The sequence below is a fragment of the Babylonia areolata genome, chromosome 8 (assembly GCF_041734735.1).
Source record: "Babylonia areolata isolate BAREFJ2019XMU chromosome 8, ASM4173473v1, whole genome shotgun sequence".
NCBI classification, from domain to species: domain Eukaryota; kingdom Metazoa; phylum Mollusca; class Gastropoda; order Neogastropoda; family Buccinidae; genus Babylonia; species Babylonia areolata.
Genome location: NC_134883.1, coordinates 30,210,162 through 30,225,605, shown reverse-complemented (window position 1 = coordinate 30,225,605; position 15,444 = coordinate 30,210,162). Strand labels below are relative to the sequence as shown.

General features: G+C 40.0%; 1 protein-coding gene across 1 annotated transcript; it reads right to left on the bottom strand.

Moving 5' to 3' along the window:
* Window positions 1–6,907: 6,907 nt before the first annotated feature.
* Window positions 6,908–13,854, bottom strand: LOC143284726 (uncharacterized). Its single transcript, XM_076591673.1, has 4 exons — window positions 13,664–13,854; window positions 11,145–11,241; window positions 10,566–10,592; window positions 6,908–8,692 (listed from the first exon to the last, which is right to left on the bottom strand). Exons 1-4 carry the CDS (start codon window positions 13,697–13,699, stop codon window positions 7,572–7,574), a joined length of 1,281 nt encoding a protein of 426 aa, XP_076447788.1. The 5' UTR covers window positions 13,700–13,854; the 3' UTR covers window positions 6,908–7,571.
* Window positions 13,855–15,444: the final 1,590 nt, after the last annotated feature.

The following is a 15,444-nucleotide window of genomic DNA, read 5'->3' as shown; positions in this document are numbered from 1 at the left end:
CCCCACCCCACCCCATCCCCTAACCTTATCTTTAGATTTCTATGCACATGAAACCGCTTTAAAAGAGCTAGATAAAGGTGGAAGGAGGGATGTTGCATGTTGCATGTTGCAAATTGATAAACGGTTTACCTCCTCATTCGAAAAACTGGGATCCAGACCACTGTTCATGGTCTAAAGAGGGAATGAGTAGATAAACAGAAAATGTGGCTCGTGGGTGATTTTTATCCACAGACACGGAATATCCTAGTCAACCAGCTTTACAAAACTTACAATTGTACATATTTGTATAAAGCGTAAGAATTTTGGATCGTTATCGTTAAATGTGTGCTTTATTTTAAATTGCCATCGTTTTGGAGTAGCTTTAGAGTCCGAATCGTTCTGAGTTAGCTTCAATTTTTTTTTTTTTTTTTTTTTTTTTTTTTTTTACCTTTTACCTAGTTGACTCACTTGTGTAAACAAAGTGAGTCTATGTTTTAACCCGGTGTTCGGTTGTCTGTGTGTGTGTGTGTGTGTGTGTCCGTGGTAAACTTTAACATTGCCATTTTCTCTGCAAATACTTTGTCAGTTGACACCAAATTTGGCATAAAAATAGGAAAAATTCAGTTCTTTCCAGTCATCGTGTTTAAAACAATACCGCACCTCTGGGATGGGCACACACAAAAAATTAAAAAGAAGCCAAATTATATGCAAACTGAATTTACTGTTATATTTATATATTTTTATTCTCTAAACTTGGCACTTTCATCTGATATTCTGACACAACAACAAGAGCAGTCATTTTTATCATTTTTTTGTTCAAACGGGAACTTCTTTTGCCAAGCATGGAAGTTATATTTATTTTGCATGTCTTTGGTGCAGATGGTAAAAAAGGGAAATTAATCTGTAATTAATGCTAGGGGGCTTAATTTGCTTTAAACTGATCTTTCTCGTCTTAAACATTACATTTTGAAATTATACTCAATACATAAAAAGCTTGTGTGTTTTACTCTCAGTGTACAGGGCTTTCACTATGTTCATTCGCCCAAGTGGTCTTTTTCGGAAAATACTAAAATCAATACGACGAGTGGACTTTATAGATCTATTGGCTGAGCCCTGAAGGTCATGGGCAAAAATCAATTGCGTACACATATTTATACATATTCAAAGCGCGTGCTCATATTCTTCGCGAACGCGAACGACGCCATTTTGTTTTAAGTTGTTGACCAGCCCGTTCAATCCTATATTCAATCGACAATACACGATAACATGTGATGGAAGTTTGGAGAAGGAGACCGTTAAATATTTATTCAGAGAAAGATTTGTGAACGCCTCATTACTTACTAGATTATGCCCGAAACTGCCATAAAAATATCCACAGAATCAGTCGGAATTCACAGTTAAAAATAATAAACCATGAGAGTTAATACCCTTGAATTGATCAAACGTAAAAATTTCCAGTCTTGACTTTTCTCAAAATGAAGTCCTTTTCACTTCATACGATGTTTAGAAGTACTTGTACTTGTTATTAGTTCAACAAAATACTCAATTTTCATATCAACTTTAAAACTATAAAACTAGAAAGAACATAAAAGAGAAGTTGAATCAACCATGTCGTACATTCCCGGCGGGTGTAACTAAACCAGTATGTCTATCTAGATCCAGAGAAAACGGCTAAATTTTGCAGTGTGGTTGCGGCGATAACCACGTCTCCTTTACCGCGGACTTAAAAAGAATTTGTAATTGCCCTTAAAGACTTTTTTAATGCCAGAATAAAATGATTTAAACAGCGTTCTCACTGCGAACACTGCAATCGATTTATCGCCCTTTAAAAAAGCATATTTAAATATTATATTTTTGAACGTCAGTTAAGGAGCCACGATAGTGTAATGGTTAAGACAGTTTCTTCTCACCCGAACACGTAGGGTTCGAATCTGCCGTTAGGACTATTTTTTTCTTTCGTTTTTCTTTTTCTTTTAACCCGAAGCTTTATAACAAATACAGAACACATGTTAACGATTAGATTTTTTTTTTTTTTTTAAGTGTATCACAAGTGAGTCTTAAAGGCCTTGCCTCTCTTGTTTTGAATTTGCTTTCGAATTAGTTTCATGTTTGGTTTTTTGGTTTGTTGTTGTTTTCTTTGGTGGGGGGGATTGTTTGTTTATGTGTTTTTGTTTTGTTTTTGTTTGTTTGTTTTTGTTTTGTTTTGTTTTTTTAATTGGGTTCATTTTGAAATAGTTTTGTGTTGAGTCAATTTTGATCAGCTTTGGAATAGCTTCATTTTCAATTAGCTTTTGAATTAGCTGTGTGTATTCGTATATTTGCATTTGATCTAGCTTCATTAAATATTTGTGTCGTTTTGATTTCGCTTCCGTCGTGATTTTGCATTGTTTTGAATTTGCTCCGCTTTGATTTAGCTTTTGATTTAGAACATTTTGAATCAGCATTTGACTTAGCTTCGTTTCAAATTAGCTTTTGATTTAACTTCGTTTTGAATGAGCGTTCTTTTTTTTTATATAGCTTTTGTTTTAAATTTGTTTCGTTTTGATTTGGTATTGTTTTCAAATTCATTTTGTTTTCAATTAGTTTCGTTTGAATCGCCTTCATTTAGGGTTAGCTCCGGTTTGAAATAAAGTTTATTCTGAATCCGCTTTGTTTTGAACCCTCAGTTTGATATATGTCAGGATAGTTTTGTTGATTTTTTGTTGTTGTTGTTTGTTGTTTTCTTTTTACAACAAACGTTTGATTCATCTTCTCCCTGAATTAGCTTTTACAATAAATTGGCTCTTTTCAGGATTAGCTTTATTTTGAATAGACTCTTAGACTCTTAATCGCTTTGTTTTGTGTATGTATTTGTATTATTTTTTAATTAGTTTCTCTCTGAATAAGTCTCGTTTTGAATTAGCTTCGTTTTTGATCGCATTTGGATTAGTTGCATTTTAAATTTCACTTGTTTGGAAAAAATTTTTTAATGAACTTTTAAAATGCCTTCATTCTAAATTAGCTTTTAAACTAAGTTCGTTTTGAAATAGTGTTTTGTTCTGAATTTTCTTTGTTTTGAGATAGCTTCGTCTCGAATTTGCTTCTGAATCAGCTTTGTTTTCAATTACCTTTGAATGAGCTCTGTTTTGAATGGGATTTGTTTTATTACATTAGCTCCATTTTGAATTAGCTTCATTTTACATGCACTTCTTTGAAATAGCTTCGTTTTGAAGTAGCGTATTTGTTTTGACCAGTTTGAATAAGCTGCATTTTAATTAGTTTAGTTTTGAATCACGTTTGGGTCAACTCCGCTTTGAATTAGCAGTCGAATGACTTTCGATTAGTGTTTGCTTTTGATGAGCTTTTGAACTGATTTTATATATATATATATATAGTTTGGTTCGTTTTGGAATAGCATTTGCCCTGAGTTACTGATTTTATTGGCTTCGTTATGAATTAGCTTTTGGATCAGCTATGTTTTGATTACCGTTTGAATACTTCGTTTGAATCATCTTTCAAAGTGATTCAGCCTCGTTTTGAATGAGAGTTTTGATTGAAATTTCAGCCTCGGTTGTTGTTGTTGTTGTTTTGTTTTTTTGTGGGTTTTTGTGGGTTTTTTGTTTGTTTGTTTGTTGTTGTTTTTTTGTTTGTTTGTTGTTTTTTGTTTATTTGTTTTGTTTTGTTTTGTTTTTGTTTTTTTAGGGGGCTGGGGGTGTGGGGGGGGTGTATTTAGCTTACAAATTTACAAATTAGCTTCATTTTGAACCTAGTTCATTTTGAAATAGTTTCGTTTCGAATCAGTTTTCGTTTTGAGGTTGCTAATTTTGAAATAGGTTTGTCTTGAATTATCTTTTGGATGACTTTCGTTTTTGGTTACCGTTCAAATCAACTTCGTTTTGAACTAGGTTTTATATTGAATTTTTTTCGTAATGAACTTACTTAATTCTGAATTTTATACGCTCTAAATATACTTCGTTTTAAATTTGATTTTACTTCGTATTGAACTTCATTCGCCTCGTTATACTTTTTTTTTTATTTACAATTAAACTGGAAGCACAAATCCCAGCCTTTTTTTATTTTTCTTCTTCTTTTTTTTCTTCTTTTTTTTTTTTTTTTCTTCTTTTTCTTCTTTTTTTTCTTCTTTTTTTTCTTCTTTTTCTTCCTTTTTTTTTCTTCTTTTTTTTTCTTCTTTTTCTTCTTTTTTTTCTTCTTTTTTTTTTTCTTCTTTTTCTTCTTTTTTTTTTCTTTTTTTTTTTTTGTATTGTGTTGTTAGTTTTTGTTCCTGTTGTTTGTAGTTCTTTTTGTTGTTGTTGATGTTGCTTTTTTTCTTTTTGGTTTGGTTTTTGGAGGGGCGGGGGGTTGAGGGGGATGTTAGAGTGTGCAGACACATCCATAAACGCTACACTACATTTGCTGAAAAAAAAGGAGCAGCTGCCCGGTTTTCACATAACCCAACGCAATAATCAGGTCTCGAGATTCTGTCCCAAATGTTAAAGAATTCATTTCAATTAATCAGAGTAAACTTAGCAACAAAAATTAAAGATTAAAATTGATAAACAAATAGGAAAATACATTAAAATATTCTGAAAGAAGACAAAATAGGAGAAGAGGGGTAATTATTTTGGTTTTACATATTGAAACTTGTTCCTGTTTGCAATTGTTTGTTTGTGTATGTAAGTGTGTGTGTGCGCGCACGCGTGTGTGTGTGTGCGCGCGCGTGTGTAGGTGTAAGCGCGCTCGCTTTTTGTATTGTTTGTTTGTACCTTTTCTTCTTCTTTTTTTTCTTCCTTTTTTTCCTTTTGCAATGCTGGACAACCTGTAGCACAAGGGAGAAAATTGAGATGGGTAATATTAGGGTATGTTGCACAATTTTACCTTAATATTCAGTCCTGTCAAATACCCCTTTCAAAACCTCATTGGAAAGACGAAGTTTTGTGTGTGAGCAAAATTATCAAACAAAACTTTTCACGGATTTTGAATGCATAAATGCAACAACTGAAGAAACTATTGGAAGTGATACTGTGCAGCTGAAAAAATAGAGTGGTTTTTTTTTTTCGATTCTGTGCAAACATTTTCACACGTTTGGCGCAGGTTAATGTCTATTTAAACAAATTGATATAAATACGCATATATGCTGTCTATTAAGGTCATGAAGTAGTTCACACACACACACACACACACACACACACACACACACACACACACACACACACACAACTTTGGAATTTAGACATAACATGAAAACATGAAAAAGTGTCAAAATGATTTTTTTTTGTTTAAATACTGGCACTATTGTTTTAAGCATATGCTTGGTTGTTCTTGTCATGTATTCTGTATTTGTATTTTCATTAAATTGAACACTACCATGCCTGTATATTAAATATAAGGTGGGCTTTTTTTCTCCGTGTATGCTTTGAAAAGGAAATCTGTACGTATTACTTGCTTAAATCTGTGCTTTTCCAAGGTGCTTTTATAATGTTTCTTTTTTTACTTGTTCTTCTTTTTGTTGTTGTTCTTCTCGTTGTCTCTTCGTCTCTGTCTCTGTCTTTTTGTCTGTCTGCCTCTCTCTCCCTCTCTCTCTTTCCACTACTACTACTATCTGCCTCTGTTCTAACTTACATAGTCACACACACACACACACACACATATATATATATATATATATCAACACCTACACACACACACACACACACACACTCATACACACGCGCGCGCGCGCGCACACACACACACACACACACACACACACACACACACACACGTATCCAGAAGAAGTAATGGAATAACTGTGCCTTTGAAATGAAAACCTTCATGATAAACATTATGTAAGTTACATTCCAAAAATGTCTCATTCAGATACTGTAACTCTTTTCAGCTGTGATTTTTTTCCCTTTTGTAATAAACGTATATAATCACCACCAGGTGTTTTATGTTGTTTATGATTGTGAGAAACGGCGTTGTTTGAATTTATGAACATCAAACACGAAGACAACATACATTATTGGTTAGCTATGTGTGTGTGTGTATGTGTGTGTGTATGTGTGTGTGTGTGCCAGCGTGCGTGCGTGTATGTGTATATGTGCGTGCGTGTGTGTGTGTGTGTTTCTTTTTCTTTCATATCTAACTTTTTGCTGGCGGATATCTAACTCGTTCTCATTGATTGATACAAAAACAATAAAAAAACAATAACGACAACGATAACAACAACAACAAACAAACAAAATACACGGCGCATTAGTGTGAAGTGATTCCTACGGCTTCACATTCGCGTCAAAAATTAAAAGAGGACATTGACTTTGTACCTGACACAATCCTCTTCATGTCGGTGAAGAAATAATGTCAAAAGGGGAAAATACAAACTCCGGAATCCGAAGCCGTACAATCACATACCAAATGAAATCGATTCCAGTTGTATTGCTTAGAGTCTAGCTAACTATAAGGGCTCGTAACAGGTTTGAAAAAAAAAAGGTTTTGGGATGGTTGTTTTGGTTTGTTTTTGTTTTTTTATTGTTGTTTTAGGGGCCGGGGAGTTAACCAAAAAGACATACAAACTTACCCAGTGCCACAGAAATCATGGTTTCACGAGCCAGTCTTTTGGGAGATAGACGACAACGTGTAGATGACACTCTGTGTGTGTGTGTGTGTGTGTGTGTGTGTGTGTGTGTGTGTGTGTGTGTGTGTGTGAAAGATTAAGAGAGAGAGAGAGAGATCCAGAGGTTTCTGATCTTGCAGTATGAAATTTCTACATGGCTGTATCTGTTCAGCGACAAGACAGTATAAGAGAGGTAGAGACAGATATAGAGAGAGACAGAAAGGGAGAGAGAAACAGATCTGAAAGGGTTTGGTTGGTTGGTTGTTGTTTTTAAAGGAAAGCAAGCAAGGACTCATCACTGGTACAAGACAAAGTACACACAGACCTATACAGATGCACACGACATACACAAATCAGTCTGCTTGACAAAGGTTTATTGCGCATAGACAAGCGTATAGTGCATATTATAAAGCCTGTGAAACAAGTGCATATCTTGGAAACATGGTATTAAAGTACTTCCTGGCACACACAAATAAGTCCTCAATAACTATATAAAAAAATAAGGGCACAATACACAAACATACACAAATAAAAAGCTCAGGTTACATATTAGGCAGCGACACAGACAAACAAGGTACTATCACACAATAAAAGGATTGGGTGTATATGAGAGGGAAACGCGGGCATGGCCGAAACAAAGGAAGCTGAGCGTGCTGAGTAATAGAAGGTTCGAGTTTTAACAACCTCTTTGCCTGCGCCCTTAATAATGTCATGTTGCTGGGGTCTTGCTTTTGAAGAAGGGCACCGAATCGAGAGGGGGGTTGTGGGTTGGGGTGGGGGGTAGGGGGTATCCTGGGCCGGCATGCATGAACGATGTTAGCTTCGCTAAAGTTTGCTTATCGATAAGAATGGAAGAGTCTGTGGAATTTGCATTGACGCTGGAAAGTTCTGGACGCTTAAAGCGAAACTTAACGCTGTCAGTATCGCTCAAGCAACCCATGCTTTGGGCCGTGTCCAAGTCGCGCGTCCTCCTCCTCCTCCTTTTCTTCCTCTTCCTCCTCCTCCTCTCCTCTTTCTACTTTCAGTTGGGAACGCACACGTACTCCCCGCCTGGCGGGTAGGGGTTGCCTGTAGGGCTCAGCCTGGCACTGAGGTCGTGGGACAGAGATTTGTCCATCCAGTCGTCGTTCACTCCTGGTGGGTAGGGGTTGCCCATGGGGCTGGTCCTGGCATCGCGGTTCACTCCTGGTGGGTTGGGGTTGCCCATAGGGCTGGTCCTAGCATCGCGGTTCACTCCTGGTGGGTTGGGGTTGCCCATAGGGCTGGTCCTGGCATCGCGGTTCACTCCGGGTGGGTAGGGGTTGCCCATGGGGCTGGTCCTGGCATCGCGGTTCACTCCTGGTGGGTTGGGGTTGCCCATAGGGCTGGTCCTAGCATCGCGGTTCACTCCTGGTGGGTTGGGGTTGCCCATGGGGCTGGTCCTAGCATCGCGGTTCACTCCTGGTGGGTTGGGGTTGCCCATAGGGCTGGTCCTAGCATCGCGGTTCACTCCGGGTGGGTAGGGGTTGCCCATGGGGCTGGTCCTGGCATCGCGGTTCACTCCGGGTGGGTAGGGGTTGCCCATGGGGCTGGTCCTAGCATCGCGGTTCACTCCTGGTGGGTTGGGGTTGCCCATGGGGCTGGTCCTAGCATCGCGGCTCACTCCAGGTGGGTAGGGGTTGCCCATAGGGCTGGTCCTAGCATCGCGGTTCACTCCTGGTGGGTTGGGGTTGCCCATAGGGCTGGTCCTAGCATCGCGGTTCACTCCAGGTGGGTAGGGGTTGCCCATAGGGCTGGTCCTAGCATCGCGGTTCACTCCTGGTGGGTTGGGGTTGCCCATGGGGCTGGTCCTAGCATCGCGGCTCACTCCTGGTGGGTTGGGGTTGCCCATGGGGCTGGTCCTTGGTCCGCGGGCGTAGGACAGACCGTTGTTCCTCCACTCGTTGTAGAGCTCGTCCCCGTAGAAACGCCTGCACCTCTCCCCGTCGAACCGGCTGTCTGCGATGTGGCAGTCGCCGTCATCGTCCACCCATGGCGGGCATGGACTGCGCAGCAGCTGAGGCTGGGGTCTCGGCATGGGGCGGACGATCTGGCCGTTGATTCTCATGGCAGGGCTGGTACCCGGAGGACACCTGGAGGGGGGTGCGGGGGGATGGATCGATGCTGCGTGGGGTGGGAGGGGGAGAGGGGTAGGAGGGGAGGTGTGGGCAAGAAGTACATACATTTACTTCAACGACAACAACAACAATATGTATGTATGTAAGGTGATAGGGAGGTGTGTGGGAAAGAAATATATACATTTATTTCAAATACTACAACAAAACCAACAACAATGTATATTTGTATCTTTGTATTTGTATTTCTTTTTATCACAACAGATTTCTCTGTGTGAAATTCGGGCTGCTCTCCCCAGGGAGAGCGCGTCGCTACACTACAGCGCCACCCATTTTTTTGTATTTTTTCCTGCGTACAGTTTTGTTTGTTTTTCCTATCGAAGTGGATTTTTCTACAGAATTTTGCCAGGAACAACCCTTTTGTTGCCGTAGGTTCTTTTACGTCTGCTAAGTGCATGCTGCACACGGGACCTCGGTTTATCGTCTCATCCGAATGACTAGCGTCCAGACCACCACTCAATGTCTAGTGGAGGGGGAGAAAAGATCGGCGGCTGAGCCGTGATTCGAACCAGGGAGCTCAGATTCTCTTGCTTCCAAGGCGGACACGTTACATCTAGGCCATCACTCCACTGTATGTATATAAGGTAGTAGGGATGTGTGAGAAAGTCGTATCTACATTTATTTCAGCAACGACAACAACAAGAACAATATGTATGTATGTAAGATGGGGTTGGGAGGTGTGTGGCTAAGATGTATATGCATTTATTTCAAATACGACAACGACAACAACAACAACAACATGTATGTATGTATGTAAGGTGAGGTAGGGAGATGTGGGAAAGAAATAGAAACATTCATATCAACGACGACAACAATATGTATGTAAGGTGGGGAAGGGAGGTGTGTGTGTGTGTGTGTGTGTGTGTGTGTGTGTGTGTGTGTGTGTGTGTGTGTGTGTGTGCGGTGTGGTGTGTTTGTGGTGTGTGTGTGTGGGGGGGGGGGGGGGTGATGTGTTTGTGTGTGTGTGTGTGTGTGTGTGTGTGTGTGTGTGTGTATAATTATGTGTGACTGTGCATGTATATGTTTTCATGGGCCCATCCCCTCTCCCCTCTACGTATCTCGGACCTCCCCTTTTACTGTGATATAAGCGGAGGTTCCTAAATAAAAAAAAAAATAAAAAATTAAATAAAAAAAAATTCACGGAGAGTTATCTGTCATTCCTAATCATCCCTCGCTATAAAAACCAACGGATTATTTTCTACACAAAATACGCAAGCGTAACAATTATCTTCTGAATGCTTTTCTTCCTGTCGGGGGGCTCGCGAAGGGACCGGGGGGAGGGGGGAGGGGTCGGGGGGGGGGGGGCGAGAAGGGTAGAGGGGGGTGGGGCGGTTGGAGGAAGGAGGGCAGTGGGGGTTCGGAGGAGTTGGGGGCAGGGATGGAGTTGGGGGGGGGGGGGGGAGGAAGGGGAAGGAGGGGTTAGTTGGATTGGAGTGGTGCTGTGCGTGTTGAAGGGCAGATATCATTTTGTGGAGAGGTTGTGCGCTGGAGCTTGTCCGTACTGCGGTTCCCTCTATAATTATATACATGTCTATGTGCGTGTGCGTGTTTGTCTTTTGTCTGTCTGTCTCTCTTTTTATAAATAAATATTATTATTATTATTATTATTATTATTATTTAGCGCTGAATCTTGTGCAGAGACAAATCAAAGCGCTTTCGCACCAGTATATAATATATATATATTCTCTCTATCTCTCACGCACAAACACACACACACAGAGACACACACACAAACACACAAGCACACACACACACAAACACACACACAAGCACACACACACAAGCACAAGCACACACACACACACACACACACACCGCACGACTCAGACATGCCAACAAACACAGGAAGCGAAATCACTTACGTGGGCCAGGGAGACTGGACGGGCAGTCTGGAAAAGGAACAAACACGGAAGCAAAGGAATGGATGAATTCATGACAGCAGGAAGAAAAGAGGTAAGGAAAGAAGTATGGAAGGAAGGAATGCATGAACTCATGAGCTCTCTCTCCCTCTCTCTCCTTCCCTTCTCTCTCCTTCCCCCTCCCTCATTTCCCCTTCCCTCTCCTTCCTCCCGTCCTCTCTCTCTCTCTCTTTCACCTATCTCTTCTTTCTTTTTCCTTTCCCTCACACACTCATTTCTTCGTTTCCTTTCCCTTTCCCCCCCCCCCTCACTCCCTCCATCCCCTCGCTCCTCCCTTCCCCCCTCTCTCCCTCACCCCATTTTCTCTCTCTCCCCTCCCTCCCTCCTTTCCATCTCTCTCTCTCTCTGTCCCTCTCTTGTGGAATGGAAAGAATAGGCCATGCCTAAAATCTTAATCCTTGAATTAAAAAACCACGGTTTTTTTAGCTCCTCTCTCTCTCTCTCTCTCTCTCTCTCTCTCTGTGTGTGTGTGTGTGTGTGTGTGTGTGTGTGTGTGTGTTGGCACAAAATCAATGTTCTCACCAAACGTATTGGAAATGGTACGTTTCCTTCGCTCTGGGCCCTGCACCCCTGTGAAGTCCATGAAATCGGCATACACCAAGGCGATCCCAGCTGCTCCCTGCGATATAAGACAAGTATACTGTATTTGTAACAAGACCGGTTGAAAGCAAAGAATTTTTTTTTTTAACCGAAGGAAATTATAGTAATAACGCAAACACTGAATGACTAATAATACCACTTTTAAAAAGACGATAACCAACATACTAGATGAATAACACTACCACTTTTAAAAAAATGAATGGAAAAAATATTGATAATTCAAATGAATTTAAATGAATAACAATACAACTTTCAAAGGGAAGAAAATGTTGATAATACCATAATAAATGAGTAACGATATCACTTTAAAAAGGAAGAAAAAATATTGATAATTCACATACTAGATTAGCAACATCACCACACTAAATCGAGTTTTTTTCTGTTGATAATGCACTGATACACAAAATGAGTAACTATACCACTTTAAAAAGTACATAAAAATATTGATAATGCGCTTACCACATGAGTAACAATTCCACTTTAAAAAGAAAAATATTTTGTTAATACACATACCGAATGAGTAACAATACAACTTTAAAAGAAGAAAAAATGATAACGCACATACTGAATGAGTAACAATATCACTTTTAAGAGAAAGAAAAGCATTTTGCTAATGCACATACTTTATGAGTGCTGATACAACCGTAAAAAGAACCAAAACAATTGATAATGCACATACTGAATGAGTAACAATACCACTTTAAAAAGAAAAAAAAATATTGATAACGCACATACTAAATACCACTTTTAAAAAGAAAGTAAAATATATTGCTAACGTACATACTTTATGAGTAACAATTCAACTTGAAAAAGAAAAAAAAAGCAATGCACATACTGAATGATTGAAAGAAGAAAAAGAGAGAAAACCGCGTAATGAATGTGTAACAAGAACTTTGTAACTTCAAAAACATATAAAGATAGTGTGCATACTGAATAATAAACAAGACCATTAGATAGAGAGACAGACAGACAGACAGACAGAGACAGACAAACACAGAGAGAGAGAAGACAAGGAAGAATGATAACGTGCGTAGCCTACTGAATGTGTGAAACAAGGCCATTTGAAAAAGAAAGAGGAAAATATTAATAATGCGTATACTGAGTGAGTAGCAATACTATCTGAAATGGGGAGGAAAACATATTGATAATTCACATACTAATTTAGCAACATTACCAGAGTAAAATGATTATTTTAAAGTATTGATAACGCAAATACTGAATTTGAAACAAGACCGCTTGCAAAAAGAAAGAGAAAATACTAATAACGCACCCACTGATTGAATAATAATATCACTTTAACAACAACAAAAAAGAGGAAAATATTAATAACGCATAAACTGATGTGTAAAAAGGCGAACTAATCTATTTCAAATTAGAAACATAAATTAATGGGAATGGGGGGCGGGGGCGTGGAGGATTGAGCAATGTCAATAACAGATCAGACCTTCTTACTAAGGGAGCTAAAAATGTTACATTCATTAGCACGTGTATCAAATCAATCCTCTGGTTCTGGACTTTGCACGGTGAAATTGTGAAACTAATGCATTTTTTACCCACGTCCAAAAACAACAACAACAACAACAACAACAAAATTCCCTACCTCAAAGACAGATAGCGAAACAAACACACACAAAGAGAGAAAGAGAGCGAGAGAGAGCGAGAGAGAGAGAGAGGGGGGGGGAGGGTCATTCGTCTCTAATCCCGAACCAGAGAATTTAGACTAAAAACAGAGGCAACATTAGCATTTCCACATATTCTGCAAAGTAACGAACAACAAGAGAGGCAAAGCCTTCTTGGCTCCATGTGCCATTCATTACCGGTGATCTTTTTAAAGGTCACGCACTCACTTTCGTTTTCTTTCTTTCTTTCTTTCTTTATTAATTTTTATTTTGCTCAATATTTAATGAAGAATTACAGAACATATATTCATGAGAGAAACAAAACACAACTAAGTTTGTGAAGGTGTGTCTATCTACCAAACCAGCAGATTTCAATGAGTAAGCTGCTCCTGCTGCTGCTGCTGCTGCTGTTTTGTATCTCTCATAAATTTAGACTAAAAACAGAGGCAACATTAGCATTTCCATATTTCTGCAGTGTAACGAACATCAAGAGGGGCAAAGTCTGCTGCTGTCACTGAGAACCCTCCTTCGGGCTGTCTGATGCTCAAAAAACTAACACTTGATACACGCTGTAGAGCAGGGAGAACTAACTGTCTGTATTTTTTTTTTTTTTTTTTTTTTTTTTTTTTTTTTTGTTAAACACAAATCTTTCTGTCGCAGTTTTCAAAACAGCCGCCATTTTCCAAGGGACGTCACTCTGCCAAGAACCGTTCTTTCCTCGATACTTTTAGACTGCAGGGCGGGAAGAGGGGAGAGACGAAAGGAAGAAAGAAAGAAAAAAATCCTACTGTGTGACACGATGATACAACATACAGTACTCACCAACAGGAGAAGGCCGGAGACAAATGTCACTGCCATGACGGGAGCGGATTAAAAAAAAAATAATAATTAAAAAAAAAAAAATTGGGCGAGAGCTGGACAGAACAGGACAGGACCTGTTCAGCAACGGAAGAAAGCTGGGCTTGCTGGGTCACTTTCCCTGTCCGCTGTGACTTGGCTCTCAACCTCTCCAAACCTCTCCTTTATATAAGAGCTGTTTGGGAGGAGGCTTCCACTTTGACAAGGAGGGTTGTGGGGGTGGGGGGGGGGGGGGGCTGGTTAGAGGTTGGGAGGTAGGGGGTTGGCAGTGGGAGGAGTGGGGGGGGGGAGGTGATGGGTGGAGGGCGGTAAAGGAGAGAGCTGATTTCATTGGTTGCAGCACAAATTTCTGGATGTGACAAGTAATGGTTTGACTCATGGACGTTTTGACGACGTGTTCCTGGCCTATCTTGGTTAATTTTAGGGGGCGAGGGGGAAGGCGGAGGAGGAAGTGTGTGTGTGTGTGTGTGTGTGTGTGTGTGTGTGAGGGGAAGTGGGTGGGAGGGGGGGCGTGGGTGGGAGGGGGCGCGAGGGTTAGGAGAGAAAACAATTTGTGACGGGGATCATTCTCCCGTGTCCTTGTTTGGAAACAGAGGAGGGGTGGGGTTGGAGGGTGGATGGGGTTGTTACATATGAGATTACAGTAAATGATGCAGTTAATTCTGCACGGCGAGTGACACCATATAATATGTCCCCTGTCCTTGCTCGGAAAAAGAAGAATGATGTAAAGTTAGTAATTACCATCCAGATAAACGGCGTTTTCCTGTTCAAGCTAACTCCAAAATATGGACCGTGTAAAAAATATATATATATTTGGGAAACTTATGTTGAAATCTAGTCCACTTTATGTACACTTTTAACGCGGAGACCGTGATTCTTATTATACATGTTTTTATTTTTTTTTTTCAACGAGACTTGATCAAGACTACAGAATACTGTGTAGAAGACCGAACAAAACTACTAGTCTCTTGAATGTGCATCAGTTCAGCTATGATATGCATTCATATCATCTCTAGATAGTATGTCTGTGTGTATGTTGTGAAAAAAAGTGCTATTTAGTGAATAACATGTTCACAATTTCTAAACATTTCATTGTTATCAACTGTGACGTCATCAAATAATTCCCACACTATAAAGAAAGAACGTCTATTAACATTTGATGCAATGCTTGACGAACTTGTTTGGAAAACTTTCGGGGCTAGGGTGTTTTCACATAGTTGATTCCCTTGTAAAAGTGTACTGAATTGTTTTACATAATACAACATGCAGGAATACTTTGTCATCTTTAAAAAAGAACTTGTTGAACGAGTGATAAAGGATGCTAATGTTATGAACGAAAAACATCCCTTTATAATACAACATTGTGTGTGCGCATGCACGCGCGTTCATCCGTGCGTGTGCTAATGCTTGTGTGCATAACTCCCTCTGTCTCTCTGTTTCTGTCTCTGTCTGTCTCTCTGTCTGTCTCTGTCTCTCTCTCTCTCTCTCTCTGTGTCTCTCTCTCTCTCATACAAACCTGCAGCATATACTACACACATACATTCATACTTACAGACACACATGCACATAATCATGATGCATTCATATATTCACGCACATACGTACATAGATACATACATACATACAAACGCCCACCCCACTTCCCTACCAGCCCCTTTTCCAAACACACACACACACACACACACACACACACACACACACGCATGCACGCACGCACGCAAACACACACACACACACACACACAC